Source organism: Cydia pomonella, chromosome 1 (assembly GCF_033807575.1).
Source record: "Cydia pomonella isolate Wapato2018A chromosome 1, ilCydPomo1, whole genome shotgun sequence".
Classification (NCBI taxonomy): domain Eukaryota; kingdom Metazoa; phylum Arthropoda; class Insecta; order Lepidoptera; family Tortricidae; genus Cydia; species Cydia pomonella.
The window spans coordinates 30006515-30032410 of NC_084703.1; the positions used below are offsets into that span (position 1 = coordinate 30006515).

A 25896-nucleotide genomic window follows, 5' to 3' on the forward strand; every position below is an offset into this window, starting at 1 on the left:
AAGATCAATTACGTCATGCTCCCCGCAGAACCACTTCTTTAATAAACATAAATACATCAAAGAATACATTATATCTATAAAACTCTACGACCATTTGAAAAAAAATATACATGCCTGGTTTGCTTGTAAACCTTGTTGCAAAGTGGTTCTGCTACAGAGCATCCTCCCAGAAGAACCACCGTGATATGTTTCTTACCACACGTACTATTTACACATATATGACATCAAATAATTCTATATGTATCTAGTTTACTATTTAAATATTTTGAATATTTAATGTTACGACACCTTAAACTTTTTATTAGAGACAATTTGCTAAGCGCCTGCATACAAGATTGTGGAAAATTACGTATAATACTTGCATAGCAATGCATCAAGGCATTGCTAAGTCTCGTAAGAATAATGTAATTTCTTATACATGTGTCTGTGTGTGTGGGCGTGCCTATTATATCTGAATAATGAAGTGACGAAATATAATAATAGTACATTACGATACAAGTGCGAAAAATAGGAAATACGAAACGAGTGGTGATAAATTAAAACACGACCGAAGGGAGTGTTTTAAATCGACACGAGTTGCGAATGACCTATTCGCACATGTATCGTAAAACGTTTTACAGTACATATGGCCCTTTACATGTTCGACACAGTAACGTAATATGCTAATTTTCGCACTAGTGCGGTAAAGTAGCACCATATGTACTGTAAATTACATTATTCTTGGCAGACTTAGCAACGCCTTGATGCAATGCGATGCAAGTATTTTACGTAAACATTATTGGCCACAATTTTGTGTGCAGACGCTCAGTGAATAGTTGTTTGAGATCGTAACATAGTATATTCAAAATAATATTAGATATTTAGTAAACTAGATACGTATAGAATTGATATAGAAACATTTGATGTCATATATGTATAAATAGTACGCGTGGTACGAAAAATATCACGCTGGGAGGATGCTCTGTAACAAAACCGCTTCGCAACAAGGTGTACAAGGAAACCAGGCATGTAGTTTTATAGATATAATGTAGATATTTTTTGATGTATTTATGTTTATTATTATTAAAGTAGAGGTGATTCTGCTGGGGAGCATGACGTGATCAATTTTCTTAAGCCGGTTTACTCCAACCACTCACGACTACATCATATCTGCTTAATAAGGATATGATTTATAAACTCCCAGGTGACGTTATTAATCGTTATTTATCATGAAATTGACAAAATCATGAAATGTGCCCAATGAACTAACAGGCGCTCGACATAGAATTCAAAATGTGGGGTACATAATAAAATATACATCATAGATTAAATTAACATAAGTAGATATAACTATACTCATCTTTCATTTCCTATAACTATAGACACAGAATTTTGCTATTAACTTTTAACGACAAAATCCTGTACATGATCAGAACATTCAGAACGAAACGCGTTACCATATCTGATATAAGAGTAATTGAATAAAATAACGTTATATTGAAGAATACTTTCTGGTTTCCCTCGCAAAGTACTCACTTGGGCCTGTTTCCCGAATTACAGTTATATTTTAGTGAAGGAGACACTTAACAAATTTACAACAGATAAACGTCGCCTTACAAAAAGTGCAATCAAATAGAGTTGACGGCACATTTATCTCCAGAAACAAAAGGCGTAATAGCTCGACACGTCTGTGCGAGTAACGGTATACTTTACTACAAACAAAAACACAAATCAATCAATACTAATGCCTAATAACCATTTTAACGAAAATATTACAATTCATTCAATCATATTTTTATGTTACTTAATATAAAATCAATTTATGTCCAATTCTGAAATCCAATTGTAGTACTAAGTAGCGCCCCATCGGAAGTGCTCAGCGTAAAACAAGCTCGACCGTAAGGCGAAGCCGCTTTCGTCGATTCTCTCGTAGGCTATATCGAGACAAAAATATTAAAAACCAAACCAGCAATATTCAGTTGCTTTCACTAATCGACTGTACAAGTGCTTAGGTGAGATAAGACAGTTTGTTATGAGCCGGTCACGGTCACTCGGGCAGCTTGAGATCGAAGTCGAAGAGCTCCGCCAGCCCCTCGTCGTGGTCGAGACAGAAGCCGTAGTCGGTGGCCGACATGGGCGGCTCCAACGCCAAGAACGGTTCCAGCTCCAGCGGCTCTGCAACGTGCCACATTCAACCCCTTTTACTTTTCCTCTATACATAACTTAAAACTTACTAAACTAGCTGTGTGTCTATGTCTAAGGGCACTGTGATTTCAGTAAAACTCTATTCTATTCTGGTTGTAAGTGTAAGGTTTGCATTAGCTCGCTTGCGCCCGAGCCCTGGGCGTGTGAGTGACATTTTTGTTTATGATGTAAAGCGTTGAAAAGTCTACTACTTTTGTGTAATACATTAGAGATTTTCTTTCAGGAAAACAAAATATATCGGCCGAATCTGGCAATTTATAATGAAAGGTGAATGCCAATGCGACTATTTAAAAGCAATAGCAATATTGAACGCACTTTTTTTCATAATTCGAAACCGATATCTCTATAGCGGCACTGATCAAGTGATCATCGTGGGCTGATCCACGTGGCTTGCATAGTGCGTAACGTGTAACGGGGTTATTTCCAATTGCTACCACCAAAAAGTCACCACTGGTAACAGATTTTGTTTGTTTAATGGGAATTATACTTTTTTTTGTCTGTGTTGACTACTGCGAAAACAAAATTCTCATTAAATTGAATTGTTACCAGTAGTAACAACATGGTGATAAGAACCCGTTTTACACAATCCTAGAGCATTAAACCAGCTGGAGACGCCTTGTCTGTAATTTTCTGTACAAAACAGTGCCGATTTGTGCGGGTGAGGGGCACGTCAAATATATGGCTAAGTCAGTCCATACAATAATAAGTAAGACGTAATTATGACCATTGGCCAAGGTTTTCGACAGAGGGGTAAGCTCTTAAACACGTCTCCGGTTAGTTAAATGCTCTAAGAACGCAATGGACTTCCATCCAAGATATATTCACAAAAATCTCATAATAATTGATCGATTAGTACGATTACTGCAAGTTTGAGTTTCGTCCTTTCCCGGTTTAGTTTGAATGGCTTTATCACATAATATATATAATATATATATGTATATAATTTAAAATCGAGATCGTATCTCAAAATAATCGTACTCCCATCGGTCTAACGCATCCTATCACATTTCAAATACTATATAGTCAATATCACAATAACATTAATATAAATCAAAACTTCTCATACTTCAATCCGCTTAGCATTGCGATGTAGACTTCAAATATGGAGTTGCACACAACGACAACGCAAGTCATAGCATGATGAGCGTTTAAAGTAATCAATAATCCAAATTAATTTATTAGCTATTTTCAGCATATTAACAACATTAACAAATTCGTGATGGTAATAAGTAATAATAAAATTGTTATGAGGTTAAGGTGATCATAGTTAGAGATGAGAGCGCTGTTACCGAAGTATTAGTGGATGAGTCTGCTGTTAGTGGGGCCGCCGTGAGCTGAATCCCATGGTGCTACACGATAGCCACGAGACTGCAGCCGCACGAGATACAGCGCGCGGCGCGCCCCCGTCCCGTCCATTCCCGCAATACTTACCACAACTGCTCTAAGCCATCATGTATCACTGCGTAACTTCGTCTAGCCAAATTGCATCACCTCAAATTTTTAGTTTTATTGATGTCGATCGCGATGCTAATCGACACAAGTTGCGAATTACTTATTCACACATGTATCGTACAACGTTTTACAGTACATATAACCCTTACATAAGTCACGTAATGTGCTAATTATCGCACTAGTGCTAATTATAGCAACCAAAATTGCCATACAAAAAGGGCTTTGGGGGAATGAGCCATGTGCGTTTTAGTACGATTCCATTGTAATGAAAATGTATACACGTGGTCAGAAAGAGTTTAAGCATGCAAGTTATGATTAGTTGTGGAATTACTTGTTTCTCTTTTCTAAGAACTTTCAGCTTGCCTGCCGTAGGTACTACGGTAAAGCACTTTTTAACTTCAGGAAAATATCATCCAGGCAGTTTTTAAGCAACCTTTATTATATTGTAATTCCAAAAGCCATTCCCAAAACCGTATTCTACTCTGAATTGTCAGCATCTGCGTTATAGGAACGTGCTCAAACGACACCTGGACCTTGCAACATCGACCCTGAGCGCTGGGAGGAGCTTGCTACAGGCAGGCCATCTTGGCGGATCTTTAACCACATCAAATCGTTTGAGGAAAACCTCCTCAATACCTTAAATGCCAAACGCCAACAACGTAAAGAGAGACAGAAGCCCACTTACGCAACGCATAATTATAGGTACAGTACAACGCGACCACCAACTCTATTGTATCATCTGCAAAGAGTTTTTAAGACAAAGTTCCGCCTGGCCTGCCACATTAGAGCCCATAATGAGCATAATGCACTATTGCTGGAGGACAATTATCATTACTTTCAGAGTTCCAGAGCCAAATTTTATTGTCAATATTGATTCGGAAATGTTATTTAGTATAAAGTTAGTATGGAAGCTAGATGAGGAAAATGAATAATGACCCGATAAGCATGCCTTGTTACTTGTAGTTTCCAGGCCAGTCGGGCTCGCAGGGCAGCGGTTGGCTGCGCCGTGTAGCTAGAACTCCGACTGTGATGTGAATGAGCACACAAATCACAGTCTGAGGGCTAGCCACAAGACGTGATCGCCTCCTCGGGGTTTTCCACGATGCAATCCGGCGCAGATACTTAAACCTATCTACTGAAAACCAATCTATTTCTTATTCCTAGCCACTTCATCGAGTAAATAATCATTCATTTGCATACCTATGCAATAATAATGCTCAGTAGAAAAGGGACGGTGTTACTAATATTGTTTGGAACATAAACCCGAACAGATCTTTATAAACTAAAGTGAATTCAGACACATGAATACCCAAGGAACGTGAGTTTTGTGTTTAAGGGTCCCCGGCAAGCTCAGTTCTAAATACAAAAGTTGTTACTCTCACATTTTAAAACGACTAGCTAGATTACTCTGAAACTTTGTACTTACAATACGATAAGGCATGTCTAGGGCTGTAATTAGTTAATCTAGCTTCAGATACCATAGTTAAAACAAATTTAAGTTTTTCATACAAAACTAAGTATTTCATTTGCTTTATAAACTGGAGCTACATAAACGAATTACAGGACTAGGTATACCTCACATCATTGTATGTGCAAAGTTTCATTACAATCCAACACATACTATAGTACGTGTATATACAGTACTATTTTTTTCACGGGCAACTAACACTCATCAAGACAATTCTAAAAACCTCAAACACAATTAGGTTGCGTTGTTTTATCACAGAGTTCCTATGGCTACCTCCTGTCTAAACCATCAGATCAGCTTGATGGTACCATAATATTGCATTGTCACCCGACTTACATATGTATGGAAATTTTCAGTTTCATCGAAAAGGGAAGTGGGTCAAATTTAATTTGCAAGATTTGTCCCATACATACAAACAGGGCAAGTTAAATAAAAGCTTGTAAAAATGAGAACGAAACTCCGTTTGCACGGGAAGGTGAAATTTGGCTGAGCTTGCCGGAGACTCTTAAGCATGAATCATATTTACCTGACTCGGTATCTTGGTCTTCCGTTTGCATTTGAAAGCGGCCGCCACCCATGATCGGCGCGAAGTCGTCGCTGTCGGCAATTAAAGCGTTACGTAGTCGACCCCGCGCCGTACCATCTACAAACACAAATAAAACCACTTGAAATGCGGGTAAACGAAATTAACTGAACGATTCAAAGTACTCCGATTGAGCGCTGCGCGCTGGTAGTCCAAACCAGTAGCGTACCGCGCGCTATTCGAAGGTTATCTAACGCGTAGGTAACCGCCGTAAAACCGCCGAACCATTCTTGTTAAATCACTGTAGTAGTTTGTAACCATACATACTCAATTTTATCAAATATGCAATGAAATATGACGTTATGTTCCTTATAATAGGCTGCGAAGTATGACATTTCAGGTGCGGCTAGGACAAGAGGTCGTTATTGGAATTTCAGACAAATCTTGCAGGCATTCCACATAAATTTGTAGCGACAATGCGTATTAAAAAAAACAATAAACGATTTGGTATGTACTTAGTGCAGTTTTATTTACATAATAAATCCACATGAACATAACAAATAACACATTATTAACTATTTTTTTCTTAACTATACATATACACATTGAAATATTAATATTTCATCTAAATATTAGGTAGCAGTAAAAATGTCTACTCAAACGTGTCTCTAACCGTATAAAAAAAAAAAGGTTTGGCGGGGAGCTTGATAATTATGCGCTGTAATTTTGTTTTATCGGATTTAATTTCGTTGTTTGTAATCTTATTTTGTTTTTAATAATTCAATATGAGTTCGGACGAAACTATCGACGAAGAAATGATTATTGTTTGTACCCATTGAACCTGAATTAAGAGCCGAAGCAGAATTGGGTACTTGACACATATTGAATATTATAACAAAATTTAGTTAAATGGATAGAAAATGAGCCATCCATTATAAAAGAGTGGAATTTGAAAACTTATATTGAGAAATTAAAAAAATACAAGGCTCCGAAGTCTCAAGCAATTTTTTTTTTTGCTTTAAAAAAAATAGAAAAGAAAATGGTACCACTCGATTCCTTACATTTTATTGAAAAATAAATTGTACGACAACTATACACATAAACGCAATATTTCAGGGTCAAAATGGCAATTTCCTTGATCTTCCATACATTTAGGACAGACTTATATGATGTGACGTCACATCACCTTATCATTTTGTTAGAGGCGTTTCAATCGTCTACTGCGAGCATCAGACTTCAACTCTCATTTCTGACCTTTGTGTTGCTTAAATGGCATGAGTCCTACATAGACATTTGATCCTCAGGAAAATCAAGATCGTTTCCACATTATTTACAAAAAACAATCAAGTAGCCAATTGGCTATACAGAACTTACTGCCTGCAAAATCAAAGGCGAAATATATGGTTACTTATGACAATTTTATAAATTGGAAAACCTCTTAAAGAACTGGCAGAAACTAAAAAGTCTTCAACATTGTGGGCATTGTACTCCATGCTTAATGTTTTGTTTACTAAGCATCTTTTAACACGAAATGCATTGTTTTAATATTTTAAACTGTAGCTCGACAGTTTAGACTACAACGCTTAATATATAAGTTTATGTACATATCTAGCGACAAGTACCTATTACTATTGAGTTCTGATTGATTATTGAGATTGAGAAGAGGTTATAATTTAATTTTGGTTGCAACAAATTGACAACAATGACAAGTGTCAATTTTAAAGGTTCGTTCAGAAACGTGCTTTCGTACTTTTTTGAAGTAACATGATAAATTGTCAATAAATATAAATGTATGAAGTATCTGTTTTCTATAAAACAGAGTTAAAGTATAGCGAAATAGTAATATACACACGTTACTTTTAGTTTTTGTCTTGTTTACTTATTTCTTTAAAAATAAAACTTTGTTTTTTTTGTTGTTTATTTCATTGCATGTTTGAGAAAAGCACTATACATACCTCGGCGGGAAATATAGGGTTGCCGGCCGAAAACATACAGACGGTCGAGCGAAACGAGCATGAACACCGCATTGAACGCACGTCAATTTATATAAGATAATCCACTTATAATAACCAAACATCAACGCAGCGGTTACCGCGGCGTGAGACGAAATGCGTCAAACACACATAAAATAGTATTTTCTCCATTATGCTCGGAAATGTTCACCTTATTGTAGCAAAAATAGAACGGGAAGTTCTTCGTTATGGTCAAACTCAAATTAAAAAAATTCAAACCATTATTGTCGTGTTTTAGCGGACGGGAAGTTATTACTAATGGAGTGTGGAATTAAGAGGAGTGACATCTCCTATGGTAGGTAGAATTGCAAAAGTGTCCAGCTGTCAGCTATAAATAATAGTTCCAAATCTCTCCAAAGTAGCGCTAGAATAGCTAAGAACCTAGGCGTTATTGACGGAGTGAAGTGCGCTGTCTATGATTTGATTTTTTTGTTCAAGTACTCTAGGTATTGTAGCGCCACCTATTTAAGGTTTTTTGATGACACTTTTTGGTACATGGAGATTTATTTACTTACCTCCACCTTCCGTATTATTACTGTATAGTTTTTTACTTTTTTAAAACATGTATCCACTAAGAAAAATGCAAACAGCCAATTAATATAGCCGCAGGCTGCGTCTACACGACCCAGTCAGCATCATTTCAAGCTATAGGAAAGAGTCGTGTAAGACCGTTGTGTATGATCGTGCGAATACTGCTTAATAAATCAAAGACTATATAACTTTTATATATTTTTTAACGAACTCACGCGGGAAAATACAGCTTATATTGCAGAATTATATTGAGTAAGAGTAAGTAATAATGAATGGTACTGAATGGCAGAATAGTTGTGCCTTCAACTTTTAAAAAATAATTAATAATGGGAATTGTTTTTGACGTTTTTGATGTGAAGGTTCGATTTGAGTGCTGGTTGATGGTTGATGCTTACATTATGATTATTTTATCTGATTTCCTCGCATGTTTGGAGAAAAGCACTATATATACATCGGCAGGAACAGCAATCCATGGATTCGTCTTCTTTCGAAACTCATCCACGAATTGTACTTTCCCGGCCTCTGCAATAATGTACTATTATCTTCATAGTATGTGTAGGGAGTATTCTTGTTTATTGTGTGAAACGTGTTCGTTCGACGCAAGCGATTTGGGTTTCCCCATACTTATCAACGGGGAATCGGGAAAGCTCTATGTCTATGCAATGATAGGTACCATACACTGTAGCGATCGTTGAGCGTCCTGACTGTTTGACGATTAGTGTGGACAATGGATACTCACTGTCGGGTGTGGTTTGAGGTGCGTGCGGTGCGTCCTCGGGCGCGGCGGGCGGGGCGCGCGCGCGGCCCGCGGCGGCCAGCGGCAGCGTGGGGTCGGTGACGCACGGCGAGCACACCACCAGGCCGCGCGACACACCCGCGCTCTCCACGCCCGGCTCCCGCTTGATAGGCGTCCTGCGGTAATCAACACAACTTCACTGCTTTTACCTATATTCCACCTACAAATTCTTTGCCCCATAGGCAACCAACAGTAGTATACAATTACCAGGCTGACGCAACTAGGAACAAAATAAGTTTTGTATGGAACTTGTTTCGAAAATCTTTGCCAACGAAGAAAAATAAAACGTCAGTGCTATTTATGCTGTCAAGTTTACATCAAGTCAACTGTCAGCCTAATTGTTTTGTTTGTTAGGAAGGCGTACGATTAGAAGTAAATACGATTAATAATATTAAAAATCTATTTACAATTTGCTTCAATTAAAATATTTTGTAATGATAAATATTCAGTAATCGAATAGAAGGCATGGTTTTGAAAAAAAGTCATGACCGTGTTTTTGAATACATTATAAGGTAAATCTGTGACATTTGTGGGCAGTTTATTAAATAGCTTTATTTTTATGAAAATTCCCTGTTTTTGACACTTTTTTAATCTAAGTGATGGAAGTATTAGTTTACTACTGTTCCTTGTATTATAATTGTGACAACCCGAACGCTTAAGTAAAGTGCTTGCATTCTTGTGAATTTTCAACACAGAGTTGTATATAAACAATGATATGACCGTCATTACCTCAAGCTTCACAAAGTAGGTCCTCGCAGATGTGCGCCAATTTACCCCGCATTTTATTCTAATCGAGCGTTTTTGTAAAATTAATACCCGGTTTACATCTACTGCATTTCCCCAAATAGTAATCGCATAAGTTAGTACACTCTGAACATAGGCATAATATACAGTTTTTAGTTTTTTTGTTAACTAGAGGTTTTAGTTTCAGCAATGCGTAATTGGCTGATGCTAATCTATTACAAACTTTATCAATATGCATGCAATGTGCTAGTTGACTGTCAATTTCATAGCCTAAGAAACATGTATTGTGAGTGTACTCAAAAGTAGTTGTTATATTAGTATTTCTTGTACTTGAAAGTGTCTTGTAGTTCACAAATGTACTTTTATTTTTATTTAAAACAATGCCGTTACATTCAAACCATTTGTGCAATATGTCTGTGATGCATCTTAGGTGTCTTTCCATCGATGGTTGATCTTTGTGTCTGAATCCTATATGTGTGTCATCTGCAAAAAGGCTGATCTGTGCCCATTCTGGTATATTCGCAGGTAAGTCATTGACATAAATCAAGAATAATACTGGGCACAGAATTGATCCCTGAGGTATGCCTATTTTACACATTTCAGGGGAGGAGACATTTTTTCTCACTTCCACCACTTGTTTCCGGTTCTGCATATAACTGGTCATCATTTTTAAAGCTATGCCATCAAAACCATAGTGGTGTAGTTTGTGAATGAGAATGTCATACCGTAAGCAGTCGAAAGCTTTAGATAGGTCGCAGAACATGCTTGCGCATTTCTGTGCACTCTAAAGCAAAATCGACAACTCTTCTTATAACCATGGCTGTAGATTTTCCTTTTCTGAAGCCGTATTGGTAGTGTGAGAAGAGATTGTTTTGTTCAAAGAAATCCATTATTCTGGTTTTTAGCACCGCTTCTAAGACTTTTGAGAAGACAGGTAGTACACACACTGGTCTGTAGTTACTTGGGTCATTCGATTTACCTTTCTTAAAGATAGGTACGACTCTACCGGTTTTCAGTATTTCTGGGAATATCCCTTCTTCCATACAGCTATTTAAGACAATCAACAGTAATTCCATGATGTTATCATTATATCTTATGATCTTCAATATTCTTGTATCCATGGCTTGCATGTCTTTGGCCGTTTTGATTTTTATTTTATTTATTATCATGTGTAGTTCTTTTAGTGTTATAAGTCCGAAATGTATCTTGTTGTTTGGCTTCATAGCAGAATTTAGATAGTTTTTGGATTCCTCTGCACTAACTTTTAAGCTACATGTTATTTTTTCTGCTATTGTAGCATAATAATCGTTAAATACTTGTGCCATCTTAGAAGGGTATTTTGTGCTGTTTCCATTCTTGTCTAATAGCTCTTCAATTTCATTCGAGTTCCCAGTAATACACCGGTTTGTCTGTTCGTTCACTACTGTCCATGTTTCTTTGACTATATTATTAAGAGTTCTGTATTCGTCCAGAGATTCCAAGCCTCTTAGAGCAAATCATCACTTTTTTCAGCACCTTTTTATACACTTTAATCCGGTTTTTCCTATGATCATCAGGAAAGTGTGCTTGTAGTATCTCCATTTTATTAAGATTCTCTCGTGAGGTTTTTATACCCTTTGTGATCCAGGTATCGTTTCTGGGCTTTACAGTGACACGTTTTTCGGGAAAAGCTATATTATAATAATAGTTTATGGCTGAAACTAGTGCATTCATTCTTTCGTTTGCATTTTCTAAAGTCAATATTGTGTTTCTTAGTGTGACATCGCTATTAAACAGGAAGTGAAAGTAATTACAGGTATCATCATTAAAAACTCTAGTTTTAATTTTATTGTCAGAGCTTTTATTGCACTTTACTATGTTTGGAAATCTAAACTTTAATTCTATGAAATTGTGATCTGATATTTTATCTTCCAAAACTTTGCCTTCTACTGACTTATTAACAAAATTTGCAACTATAAAATTATCAATACAAGTTTTACTACTACTTGTTATTACATTACTACTTGTTCGGGTATTTCGTGCAATTTCTTTATTATATAGTGAAAATATCGAAAATAGTGAACCGTGATCAGAGTAAAAAGCGACTTTGTTACAATGCCACCGAGAAAATGGTTTACTAAGTGTGAAATACGTGGCAAGCGAGCCACTCGAGAAAATCACGAAAAAAGGGATATACTAAAACTATCGATAATTGTATGTTTATTTGTATATCAGTGTAAGTAATTAAATAAAATATGTGAAATTTCCTGAGAACTTGCATGCAATATGACACAAAATTAATTCGTCGAAGATTTTCAGTGGAAAATTATCTATCATCTATGCATTAATGGTCATTATTTGACATTTTTTTTTTTAAATCTGGTAATTATTTAATATATTAATCTGAAATGTAAGTAAATTAATCTCTCTTTTTGTGATAAATAAAAAATATTATACGACATTATAACACAAATGGACTTAATCCCATAGGAAGCTCAATAAGACATGTGTTGTGGGTACTTAGACAACGATATATACATATAAATACATAGAAAACACACATGACTCAGGAACAAATACGCATCACACAAATAAATGCCCGTACCAGGATTTGAACCTGGGACCATCGGCTTCATAGGCAGGTTTACTACCCAGTAGGCCAGACCGGTTCTCATGATTAACAGACATATAAATACATAAAAAGTTAGAGCATTGATAAAGGGTTGTTGATAACTGGATGCCGAAAAACATGATTTATAGATGCATATTAGCGTTAAATAATCAGTTGATCATCTCATTAGCAAATACTTGGAATATAAACTGTAGATAAAGTCATGTTTGTCCAAGGCTGTATGTTTTCAGATGCAGGCAGGGGGTCAAATTTGCTGGGAACGAAGACCTGACGATACATCTTCCCATAGAAAAGTAACATTTATTGAAACATGTATGTGCAGAACATTTTGAAAATAAAGCTTTAAATATAAAAAAACACGATTTAAAAACTGTATTAAAATAATTCGGGTCCACATTAAGTCCGACCAGATATTAGTCCACTCAAAGAACTATCCACTATAATCTATATAACATACAACTTAAATGTGGACTCGATGCTAACCTGATTTCGAGTACAAAATCTGTAGACAGGAGCCTATGTTTCAACCCTCCCATTTTATCGATATCGATAAGAATCGCAAGCGTGTAGCGTACTACACTATTTAAATCGGTTATGTTGGTATTATGGGTCCTTGACAGTTCTTTGTCGCAGATTTTGGTAATGATTTGCGAAACAAACTGAGTCCACTCGCTAGTATGGAAGTCCCGTCTCTTAAAACGTAGTGATTAAATGCTCTTTGACAGTTACCATCAAGCGGACTTTACAGTAGCCAAAAATATTGCCACTCAACTTTCTTAGCATAGCATGTCACCTTGCCTCCGACTATGTATAAAAAATTACAACCATCATCATCAAAAATCTGCTGAAACTATACTTTCTATAGATGCCATTTTTTATATTTTAATATCTGGGAGTCCGAGCTTTGCTCGGAAAACATATAAAAACTCAAAAATGCACGTTTTCCCAGAGGTAATACCTAGTTAGATGTATATTATATATATATATATATATATATATATATATATATATATATATATATATATATGTATGTGTGTTTGTATTTAATAGTGTCCATATTTAGCTCATTGCACTATAGCCCGTTTATCGTCACTGCACTAGCGATATTGACGTGTCTTTTTATTGAAAAACGCTTTTGAAAAATAAGTCACGGCAAATATGTAACAATTATATTAATTAAATATGTTGTTTTACATTATTTTGCTTTCACGAGTAAAACTTACTGATTTTTAAAAAACGTTTTTCATTAAAAAAATGCAAAATTGTTTACCTTTTTTCTAATTCTAAAAAAACTAACTATATATACCTATTTGACATTTGTAGGAATTCTACATTTTCTCCTACCTAAAGGTTGTCTGGAAGAGATCGCTTTTTAGCGATAAGACCGCCTGTTGTTACCTGGTTCTATTTTCCTTTAAAATTTATTTGTAGTTTTACATGTATGTAAAATGTATAATTGTTGGTGCAATAAAGAATAACTACTTATTACTTACATGCAATTTTTCATCTCTCTCCTCTCCCCTAATAGATACTAAATAAACTAACAAACATCGACTAGTTGAATGCCTTATTTATACCATTACGTCAGCCTTTTGTTCTCTAAGATCTAAGTATATATTTGTCATTAAAATATCTAGCAATAATTTTTGGACAGAAGTTGTGTTAACGTAAATTAACACAACTTCAGTCCAAAAATTATTGCACTGTGCAAAAAATATATCACATAAATTTTGGCTTAATGTTTTATTCCGCAATTCAGTAGCTCACTTTAGCTTCTCCTATGACTCAGGGAATAGCAGTTCCGAGAAGCTCAACTTTCGAGTTACATGGTACAGTCAGCGTCAAATACTTCGTAGCAGTCAAAGTGGCCAAATAGTTCGGTACACCATATATTTAGTATGGTGTACCGAACTATTTGGCCACTTTGACTGCTACGAAGTATTTGACGCTGACTGTACATCCAAAACTCCGCATCCTATTTTGTAAACCTTCAAGTGATTTTATTTTACGGGTGTAAATCGGTCACATTGATACAAATGCATTTGACCAATGTCGAGCATCCAGTGTCACTGGTTCCGGGTCCAACAATTGCAACAACGTTAGGGTACAAGTTTAAGTTCAGAAAAATGTAATTTACGTGAAGTTCGCGGCAAAGGGCGCAGGCGGCGCGGGGTGCATCTGCGCCACGAGCGGCGCCAGAAGCGCCTTGTTGTCCTCCAGCAGCGGGTCCGCCGGCAGCAGCCCCATCGCTGCAACCACAACAACACAGTGTACACGTCTGTTTCTCACCTGCACCTGCACGCACTTCACATATATCATAACAGGATAGGATAACTTACGTGGAAGTGGAGATAAAGGTCGTTCTTTGGGACAAAGATACACTTCGATTTCGCCCGATAATGACTTCAAATGTATCATATATCCTTTTTCATCTGGATGGGGAACCTATAAAAATTACACTGTATTGAGCCGCTGTAAGTACGTATTATAACAAAATTGAATGAAAATATTAGAGTTAAACTTACGCTTAATCTCGTGTCCGGCGGCGCCTTAATAGGAATAACCGTTTGGTTGCGAAAATCCTTAATAAATCGTAGGTCGGCGTAGGTTATGTAGGCGAGTGCACCGTGGTCGGCGGAGAGGCGGCCGAGCGCGAGCTCGGCGCTAGCGACGGCGCGCGACACCCGCGCCTCGCGCGTCGCCAGCGCGCGCACCTCGCGCCGAAGCCGCCGCGCGCGCGCCTGCTCGCCGCCGCATGCCGCCGACCCTGTTTCACACCCATCCCATCACACACATTATACACTACTAATACTATCGACTACCCTACAATTCACATGTGTTGTTCATGAATAAAACATTTCCTTTACGTAGGTATTCACGCTTTTATTAACGAATTTCGAAATCGAGGAGATTCTGAGTTCGTCGACATCTCTGATTTTTTTTTTTTTTTCAATTTTATTCGCTTTCTTAGACTGCTAAATTACTTTTTTGTTTGAAAGGTTTGTACTTCACAGTTCCTCAAGTCCGGGTTTGATAATGGAACCTGTGCCCGTTAGTCGCCAGTGGAAATAAATGGGAAAAATACGTTCCTATTACTGTATTACCCAAAATAGTTGATAGTACTTAAGAGAAAAGGGGACGGCCGCTTCTCCAGACAAACGTAGTCCTCATTTTCCTCTCTGAATATTGACATTATGGATTTATTTTTTGCATAATTTGATGTATATAAGGTGCTAACAAATTAGTCACGGATATTTTTACAGCTGATAGTACTCGGTTCTCGGAGTACATTTAAGTATGAAACAGCATTGGTTATGTTATGTTTTTTTGGAGAAAACTAGGAAACAAATTTGCTACGTTAAAACACCCTGTTAATAAGATAATTAAATGAGACCTCTTTAGACATTCTAGAACCTCTTTAAACTATCATTCAAGTGGCCTCTTAAAGTTGATAAATAAAATACTTGGATGTCAGTGTCATGCAATTTGCTGTCTGATTGTGTCGGTTGCAAAGAAATTTAATTAATTTACCATTATGCCTTACCGCTACACACTTAACGAGTACTTAAACATGGTAACATGTTATCGCGACTCAAACTACAGTGCGGCGGGAGCTTCAAGACTTTATGCACAAAGATACAATACGATTGTGAATCCTCAGACTATCTACCGGGCACATCAAAGATTTCATGCCGGAAACCTCATGCCAATAGGTGAAGCCGGTAGGCCTAGGTACCCAGTTCGTCTAGAAGTAGCAATTTTGGATTTTTTTGACCGCCATCCCATGAGCAGTACCCGGGACGCAGCGAATGTATTTAATGTCAGTGACGTCTACGTATGGAAAATTCTAAAACGTGAGGGAAGGCATCCTTACCATTTCACACGTGTTCAAGAACTGCAACTACAGGATTATGAACCACGTGTATTTTTCAGTCAGTGGCTTATTAGAAACGCAAGACGTAACATACTGTGGACCGACGAATGTACATTTGCGAGGGTAGGATTATTTAATATTCACAATGCACACTTTTGGTCGGAACAGAATCCCCATTTAGCACGTCCTGACCACTTTCAGACTCGCTTCAGCGTTAACGTGTGGGCAGGATTACTTGGCGATTATTTGTTGGGCCCTGTTTTTCTCAACCGCCTCAATGGTAGGACGTATCTTCAATTCCTACAAGAAACCCTACCAGAATTGCTAGACGAAGTACCAGTCGATCTCCGTAGGAGAATGTACTTTCAACATGATGGTGCCCCAGCCCATTACGATCGTAACGTAAGAAGGTATTTAACGGAGCGATTCCAATTACGATGGATTGGCCGGGGTGGGGTTCAAGCAGGTGCAGTGAACTGGCCAGCCCGCTCACCAGATTTAACACCGCTTGATTTCCACGTATGGGGACGAGCCAAAGACTTGGTTTATGGAAACGACGGGCACACAATCAGAACATCAGAAGAATTACAAACACGGATTACCGACGCCTTTGAGGTTATGAAAAGGGAAAGAGAGATCTTAATGCGTGTTAATGAAAATATCCGAAAGCGAGCACTATTGTGCATTGAAAACCATGGTCACCATTTTCAACAATTTTTATAAACAGTTTATGTTAATAAAAGTTTTCTTATGTCCGTGCTTGCTTTTTAAATTACTTAGACTAGTTAATTAGGTAGGTTAGCATTCGTTAAATATCTAACCTAATTATTATTCAATGGGAAAGTTTTTATGGGTAGATGGATGTTTGTTACATCAGGATGAAATTAGGCACAGAGATAGGTTATTAGTATGGAATAGCATACTACTTTTTTCACACTACTTGTTCGCATGGGACAGTTTTTTTTTCCACGCGGGCAGAGCCGTGAGCAGACGCTAGTATTTAATAACCTACAGTTTTCCCGCCGAATCATAATGACATTGAAGGAAAACAACTTTTGACGTGACATGACAGACAATGTTAAACATCTTGACAGGTACATAATAGGGTGATTATTTTACAAAATAATTATAATATCTTTTTTTGTTCGGTAAATGAAAACAAAAAAATGATATACAAAGGTTCCATAATTACAGTTAAAAGTTAATTGTTTTAATGTAATGTATTATCTCTTAAAATATCCGTGACTAATTCGTTAGCACCTTGTATTAACCACGACCATGCCCCTACGTTTCACTTTTTTAAATTATTGAAAAAATTAGGACCAAAATCATATCTCATCGTACTAACAGTTTGTTATATTTTACTATATTCTTTATTGCCTTTAATAACAAGATTTTATAGTGAATATTTGTACTTAGCTTAATAATTGTTCCGTGGTTGTGTTGTGTAATTGGCTACTTGACAGTTTTTTGTAAATAATGTCAATCGATCTTGATTTTCCTGAGAATCAAATGACCGTGGGCCAATTAAACCCGACAGATTTTAACCACGCATTCCTGAGGTCATAAGGAGCAAAAAATGTTATATGAGTTTTGGCCAAATTCGCCAAAAATATTTTTTTTTTTTTTGCCGAAATAAAAAAATTCCTTTTGCGTTTTCTGCACACGACACGTTATTTATTTTTACACCTTGGTGAAAAAAAATCATTACAATGAATAAGTAAAGTTTTTTTTTAAGAAGAAAATTGCGAGTTTAATATCTGTCAGTAGGTATGTCTAAACCAAGTCACATAGTGGTAGCGTCATAGCTAAAAAGGCGTTTTTGACTAATTTATAAAAGAAACAAATTTTCACAGAAATTGTCATTATCTCTAAAACAAGACCGATTTCAGAAAACATTGTATGACATTTTAGTCTCTAAATGCGGTCAAGAATACACCTTTGAAATCTGTCGGGTTTAATTGACCCACAGTGTATAGGACTCATGGCATTTAAGCAACACAAAGGTCAGAAATGAGAGTTAAAGTCTGACGCTCGCACTCGACGATTGAAACGCCTCTAACAAAATTATAATGTGCTGTGACGTCACATCATATAAGTCTGTCCTAAATGTATGGAAGATCAAGGAAATTGCCATTTTGACCCTGAAATATTGCGTTTATGTGTTATTTATTTTTCAGTAACATGTAAGGAATCGAATGGTACCATTTCTTTTTTCTATTATTGAAAGACAAAAAAAAAGTTTTTTTTTTGAGACTTTGGAGCCTTGTTTTTTTTTATAATTTCAATATAATTTTTTAAATTCCCCTTTTTTATAATGGATGGGTCATTTTCTATTCATTTAATAAAATTTTGCTATAATATTCAACATGTGTCAAGTACCCAATTGTAATCGTGGTGTGGGTAGTGTATAAGATACTTATGTATGGAATATTTTAAAATGTTGTTGCCTGCATTGTGTTAGTGTGCCTATCAAAATAAAATAAAATAAATATCTATCTCTTTTTAGTAGTTTATGTGACTGCTACATAATAAAAGGCGAACGAACGAAGTGAGATTCTTAAAAAGATCACACGAGTGTTTTAATGCCTAATTATGTACAGTTATTATGTATCTACACACATATTATAAACGTTCTATGATATATTCACTAACCCAAATTACACCCAACGTTGAGTATCTTTGCTCTCACCGAAGGCGTCACCGAAATATGTTTATCGCTCATTTTACACGCACCTTTTCCAATTGTTACTTTAAAAACAACAAAACTTTTTTTTTATGATAGAGGCAAACGAGCAGACGGATCACCTGATGGTAAGCGATTACCGCCGCCCATGGACACCTGCAACACCAAAGGGGTTGTAAGTGCGTTACCGGCCTTTAAGATGGGAGTACGCTCTTTTCTTGAAGGTTTGGAGGTCGTATCGGTCCGGAAATACCGCAGGCTACAGTTCATTCCACAGTTTAGCTGTGCGAGGCAGAAAGTTCCTGGAGAACCGCTCAGTTAAGGACTGCCAACCATCTAAGTGATGAGGATGGAAATGTTGTCGCGTAGGGCGATGGCGAAAAGAAGCGGCAGGGATAAATCCGAACAATTCCTCGGAGCACTCCCCGTTGTACATGCGATAGAAAATGCAGAGCGAGGCCACATCTCTACGCAGCGCCAAGGAGTCAAGCCGATCCGAAATACGCTGGCAGTCGACGATTCGAGTCGCTCTTCGTTGGATGCGGTCCAGAGGGAGAAGCTGGTACTGGGGTGCCCCTGCCCATAGATGAGAACAGTATTCCATGTGCGGGCGCACCTGCGCCTTATAAAGCTGTAGGCGTTGGGCCGGTGTGAAATACTGTCTCGATCTGTTGAGCACACAGACCTTTTTTGAGGCTAATTTAGCCTTACCCTCTATAGATGGCCGCGGAACTGGACTTCACTCGAGATGTCGACGCCAAGGATTCCGATACCGGCTGTGGCAGTCAGAGGAGTGCTCTCAAAACGAGATAACACGACAAACTCAAACTTTTTTGCGGTGAACGCGCAAACTTGTGTCTTGGTAGGGTTAAAACGGACTAAGTTAAGTCGACCCCATTCAGAGACTTCTTTTAAGGAAGTCTCAATTTCAGGCACAAGTTTGTTCCGGCTCTCAATGACGTTTTACCGAGAGATATTGGTGCGGCTGGTGTAAGAGGCATCACTAGTACTATCATCAGCATAACAATGAATGCCGCTGATTTGCAGCCTTGGGGGACACCAGCATTCACAGACATGTCTGAGCATTTACCGTCAACTATGACCTTTATGCTTCTGTCTGTTAGAAAGCTCCTGACCCATACCCATAAAGACAGTGACGGAATTAGACATGACAATCGTGCGTGCCGCTATTGATGACTGGCCTCGTCGTTTGAGGGCCTGTATCTGGCCTTGGCCAGAGGAGGTCATTTTGAATGATATAGTCATATGTAATTCCTGATTTTGTGTACTTCATTTTAATATATAGTTTATTCAACTTTCGTTCTTGCTTGAACCAAGCCATTCGGCGTTGTGGGCGTTAAAATCGCCAATTATGATGATCTCAGTGGATGGGATCTGTTGCTGCACAGAGTCTGCAGCCGTTTGGATCTGCTCCATGAGTGGGTCAGTTTCGGCATCACCGCTATGGGACCAATATAGGCACGAATAGACGCGGGGATGGTCATCGTTGTCTATACGCAGCCATAAGGTGGAAAGGTCCTTCAAGATTTAATTTTATACTTTATACTAATTAAAAGATAGCTGAACGTCAAATGGTAGCAAATGAAAACTTTTTTTCACGCATGTCAGCATGTCACGCATTCGTAGTTTTTTTTTTAAATTCACAGACAAACTAGAATCGGGGGCCTATTTCCGTATCATTCGATACAAACAAACATGCGAGATATGTCAAAATTGTAGCAATTGACATTTCATTTCGAACAAAAAGGCATCTCGACTGATATTAGAATAGATGTCAAATCGGATTGCTTTTTTTTCCGAGATATTCCAAATTTGGATGTATAACCACATCGATTTTGATGTAGTTGACACCACATGTGACGAAGACTGGAGCGTAACAACTTGTTACAACTAACTACTAACAAGATATAACTATGATAGTGATCCCACTAAAAAAAACATAAATGAGCAACGCGCGCACAGCCCGACTAAGCTCTGCCCGAGAGTGCCCGAGAACGCCTGTAAATGTAACGTCTGTGTGCGTGCGGCGAAAATGGCACTTTGTACTGAGCGAACTCTCTGCTCCGGCGCGCGCCGCCGCTATATACTTTGTGTCACAGATAAGAAATTTGTTGTAACAATAGTACATTGTGCAACGAGGGGGGTAAGTGAAATTCTGGATACGAGGGTGGAATTCCCAACAGCCGCAGGCTGGAGGGAATTAAAGACCCGAGTTTGCAATATTCTTACCCCCGGAGTTACACACACTGTTTTTCATCACACTTGCGAAGAAAAAACTAAATTTTAAGCAAAATAATTCTTAAATACGGTGACATTTCAAACATTCGTCCGCCATTTTGTAATTACTTGGCAGGTGACGCATCGAAGGCACAGACCTATTCGGCATTCAGCCACGATTGAAAATTATGTAAAAAATATTTTAAACGGCTGTTAAATTAATCAAATTAAATAATTTTATACATAAACAAAAATATAAAATTATAAACGTCAGTATTTAAAAAGTAAAACTCATTTATGCTACTTGGTTTGTATGAATAAGTGACATAATTAAAGAAAAAGCTATAACTCCTAAGGGAGTTATAGCGTTTTTTCACAATCCATAACTCCCGCGGGAACAAAATAGGCTTTTGTCCTTCAGCACACCTGCATGAAATAGTAGAGTATTGCAGAGGCCGGGAAAGAGCAATTCGTGGATGAGTTTCGACATGCTTTTCTCCAAACATGCGAGGAAATCAGGAAATAATATTCATAATTAATCATAAGCATCAACCAACACTCAAATCGACCTTCATATCAAAAACGTCAAAAGCAATTTCCCTCTTTAATTATTAAAAAAAAGTTAAAGGCACAACTTATTCTGCCATTCAATATATTTGAGCAATATAAGCTGTATGTGCACGCATGAGGATCCTTAAAAAAAAATTAAAATATAGTTTATGATTTTATTAAGCAGTATTCGCACGATCATACACGACGGTCTTGTAAGAACGAGACAAGTCTTTTATCTTAAAATCTCACTCTATCCTATAGCTTGAAATGATGCTGACCGGGACATGAAGACGCAATACGCGGCTATATTAATTGGCTGTTTGCGTTCTTCTTAGTGGATACGTGTTTTTAAAAAGTAAAAACAATACAGTAATAACTTCCTTGATTTTTTTTATTTGAATTTGACCATAATGAAGACCTTCCTGTACTATTTTTGCTACAATAAGGTAAACATTTCCAAGCATATTTATTGGAGAAAAATAGTTGAAATGCATGTTCAGAATAAAATAGTTCCGTTAAAATCATTTTAGATACGGAACCCTGTAAAGTAGGCTAAGGCGTAGAATTTGTGAAAATAGAGCGTGTAGAGTTAGAAGCTTGGCTCTACAAGAGATCTAATAACTGTTTGACAGTGCGAGCCTTATGGTTTCTTCTTGGCAACATTTTACATGAAAATGTTTTTAATGGGATTAGTGTTTCTGCGTCAGACAAACAAATCCAATGATTCCGAAAAGTACACAAATATATAAAACAATAATTTAAATAAAAATAATAAGCATATCTGATTGGTAAAAACTTATTTCGCAGAGCAGTAATCGTTCGCTTTGCCGCAGGGAACATGCATGCATTTTACAGTTTTAAGTAATTCACTGAAAGCACTCATAGGTCGTATTACTATTTAAAACGTAAATCACAAGTAAATTTTACTAAATATAGTCTACAATAAAGAACAGCATAATTGTTGTAAGTTTTTCTAAGTTTCATAAAATACCCATCTCAGTCGTAGGAAATACGAGGAGAAATTATTATATAGATATCGGAATACGTTCGCAAAGCAAAGATTTAACAGTAGATATTTCCGTGGAATTAACATTCAGTGACATAATGGATGACGAAACTTGAAGCGCCCTGAGAATAAGAGGATACTGCGTAAAAATTCTAAGGTATTATCGACAGTTTGATTGTAACGGCTTACGTTAAATTCAATGGAAACCCATCCTAGAAGTGACAAGAGAATACTGTCAACCAGTGAGTACACGGTTGAATGGACTTAACTGAATTGTACTTCAAGTGAATATGTGTCTCCAGCCAACACAATATCGCGTGCCTCAGAAGAAACCTATTTAAGGTTTACCTAATTTAATTAAATATGAGGCGCACATGTAATAGTTTAGAGATTAGAGCTCTTGATTAATTTATTCTAAAACGTATATAATTTTTTTCATTTGAATAAACTAGCTCCGAATATTTGATCGCCACATTTGCTACCCTAAACCGGAAACCAGACTGTCTGTTCGAAAGACAGCCTCAGACAGAAGTAATTAGTAAGTGCGCGTTAGAAGCCCCTTGACATTTCATGAACTTGATAATACCGTACCTTACAAAAATTGCAAGTTGTCCAAACAATAATAATTAATATAAACAATAAATATCATAATACAGTTTTAAATACATGACATGTTGACAATAGGAACTGTGAACAAGAGTCGCTATCAGATATATTGGAGCGGCCGAGGTGCTCAAAAATATCAGAGCACGCACTCTTTGACAATAGAGGCGTATTCCGATATTAGAAAGCGCCTTGGCCGCTCCGATATATCTGATGGCGACTGTACACCCTCTCAAACAAAATAAACTCTTTTTAAAAAGAAATGCTTAAGTTTAAATAATAACTGAAACAGTTTTTGATCCTCGTAAGACCTAAAGCAATTTTTGAGTTTTTGAATTTGGAACCTGCCTTGTATTATGCACAATTCCTAGGCAAAATGACGTTACTTATCGACATAAAGTAACTGCTATAAGAAGCATATAACTGTTAAAAACTGAGCCCCAGTGATCCACAGCTGAACCAGATGGCGCGGTGTTTTGTTGTAACTGAATTGATAAACATCAACTTTGGACAACCAAACAAAGTTGCATAATCTACGGTACACCGACACCCAATTCAGCTGTCAAATTCGAGGTACCATTTTTTCTTAGGCTTAACACCTATAGCAGAAGCTTTTAATTATGATTACTTACTAACTTTTGGACTTGGGAGACTCTTATCGATAACAGACATCGATGTTCCATTTTAATTATCAAAAACTCATTTGTGCCAAACTAGCCTATGGATCAAAGCTAACGACTTACAGTCATTACGACCTTAGGAATTATTTTGTAATAACTCCCTTTATGTATTTATCCCATAGCGTCTAAATATAAGATGTATTTATATCATAATATTCGAGACACTAAAATGATAATAACCATGAAAGAAGGCATTATTTAAAACAACTGTCCAAAAAGTGGTACTTTACGTAGTTGTTCAACGTGCGCCAAATTCGGTTTTGCGGACAAAATGCTTTTTTCTTTTACACTTTTTTACGAGTAAGTCCTACTTTGTCGGTGTGAAATGATGATCTCCATAATAAAAACTATCTTATGTCCTTCCCCGGCACTCAAAATATCTCCATACTTTCACCTAAATTATTTCGGCGGTTTAACCATAAACCGGTAACAACAGGCAGACAGACAGAGTTAATTATTCGTTTATTTCTAATTATTTAATTTAATATTTATTACACAATACATGAAGATACAAACGGCGGACTTAACGACTCAAGGCATTCTCTACCTGTCAACCAATTATTACAGTGTGAGTTTGTGAATATCATAATTAACCTCTTGTCTGTGTATGATAAGGTTCCTCTCAAATTTCTAGTGATATTTTTGCATATTTTTCGAATACGATTTTCTGCTCTATATAGCAAAAGCAAGGTTTGAACCCAGGATTTTTGACCACCACACATATACGAAAGAGTATACATTCAATATTATTAAGGGGATAGATCGATCGATTGTTAGTGATATTTGGACCACAATAAAAACACGCACGTAGAGAAATCACGTAATTTAACAACGATATCATATGACATAGTGTCGCCGTCTAAAATTAAAGTTTGACATATAACTTCCACAAAATCCATGTTTACTTGTTACTGCGTCTAGCAGGCTTTCGTAAATTAGTTTACTTTCGATGTATCCCCTTGAGAGTAAAATATGAATGAAAAAAAAACTCACCACACTTCCATTGAATATTATTTTTTGATCGCTTCTCTAAAATTCCTATACCCTCTAAAACATTAGTGATGTCGTATATGCGGCGTTTTTGAACCGAGAGGTGCTCCGCGGCTATATTCAAGTCGAGGACGCCGTTTGGGGAAGACTTCAGCAAAGCAACAAATTTTTTTGTAAGTAATCCTAATGATGTGTCGAACCTGAAAGCATTTATTCCCCAGTGATGAATAGATTCAACACGGTGAATGACGTTACAATATGTAAACGATTATTCTTATATATTAAATCATACCTTGATCTTTCGCTGTACTTTTTCATAGAACTGGACGGTCGGCTGTACGGTGTCAGAACTTTGACTCGTTTTTGCTTCGGCGTCTTGAAATCTGCCTTCATAGGTACAACATGGCCTTGGCTACCGGAACTACTCTCACTCAAATTCAGTCTTCTTTTCACCGCCTGCGCAAAGTATACAATTGTTGTTATCACATTTGAGATGCAATGACATGTTACGTTATTTAACCACGGAGTTCCTATGGCCACCAACTTATATATGTATGTGAAGTTTCAGCGCTTTCGAATAATGGTAAGTGGATCTAATTTATCTTGCAAGATTTGACCCAAACAAACATTATAAACAAACAAATATGGCAAGTTAAATAAAAGCTTGTAAAAAGTTTAATTTATGGCGGTATAATGGCGTTAGAATATAAAGTAATTGACTATAATAATTATGTTAATAATACATTAGTACGTCAAATTTTGAAATGTCATCAAGTGGGCGCCATTCTTGATGAGAATCAAGATTCCATCACTAATTTGAAGCAAGAATGTATTTTTTTCTAAGTGTAAGAGAAGCTTAGATTTATAGGATACCTACTAGCTTCTAGCTTGTACCCTTGGACTTAGTGTGCGTCCCACTGTGTGTGATGATGATGGCTGATAAAAC

At 37.0% G+C, this 25896-nt stretch overlaps 1 protein-coding gene across 2 annotated transcripts in view; it reads right to left on the reverse strand.

The window, feature by feature from the left end:
- Nucleotides 1-1184: 1184 nt before the first annotated feature.
- The window catches only part of LOC133519309 (transcription factor E2F2), a 49965-nt gene continuing 25253 nt past the window's right edge, over nt 1185-25896 (reverse strand). For both annotated transcript variants that reach the window (XM_061853348.1, XM_061853356.1), the window contains 8 exons: nt 25243-25406; nt 24954-25150; nt 14847-15088; nt 14661-14766; nt 14459-14570; nt 8910-9082; nt 5631-5747; nt 1185-2154 (listed from right to left, as the gene is read on the reverse strand). In XM_061853348.1, the coding sequence (XP_061709332.1) occupies nt 2027-2154; nt 5631-5747; nt 8910-9082; nt 14459-14570; nt 14661-14766; nt 14847-15088; nt 24954-25150; nt 25243-25406 (1239 nt within the window). In that variant the 3' untranslated portion in view covers nt 1185-2026. The remainder of the gene's footprint in view (nt 2155-5630; nt 5748-8909; nt 9083-14458; nt 14571-14660; nt 14767-14846; nt 15089-24953; nt 25151-25242; nt 25407-25896) is intronic.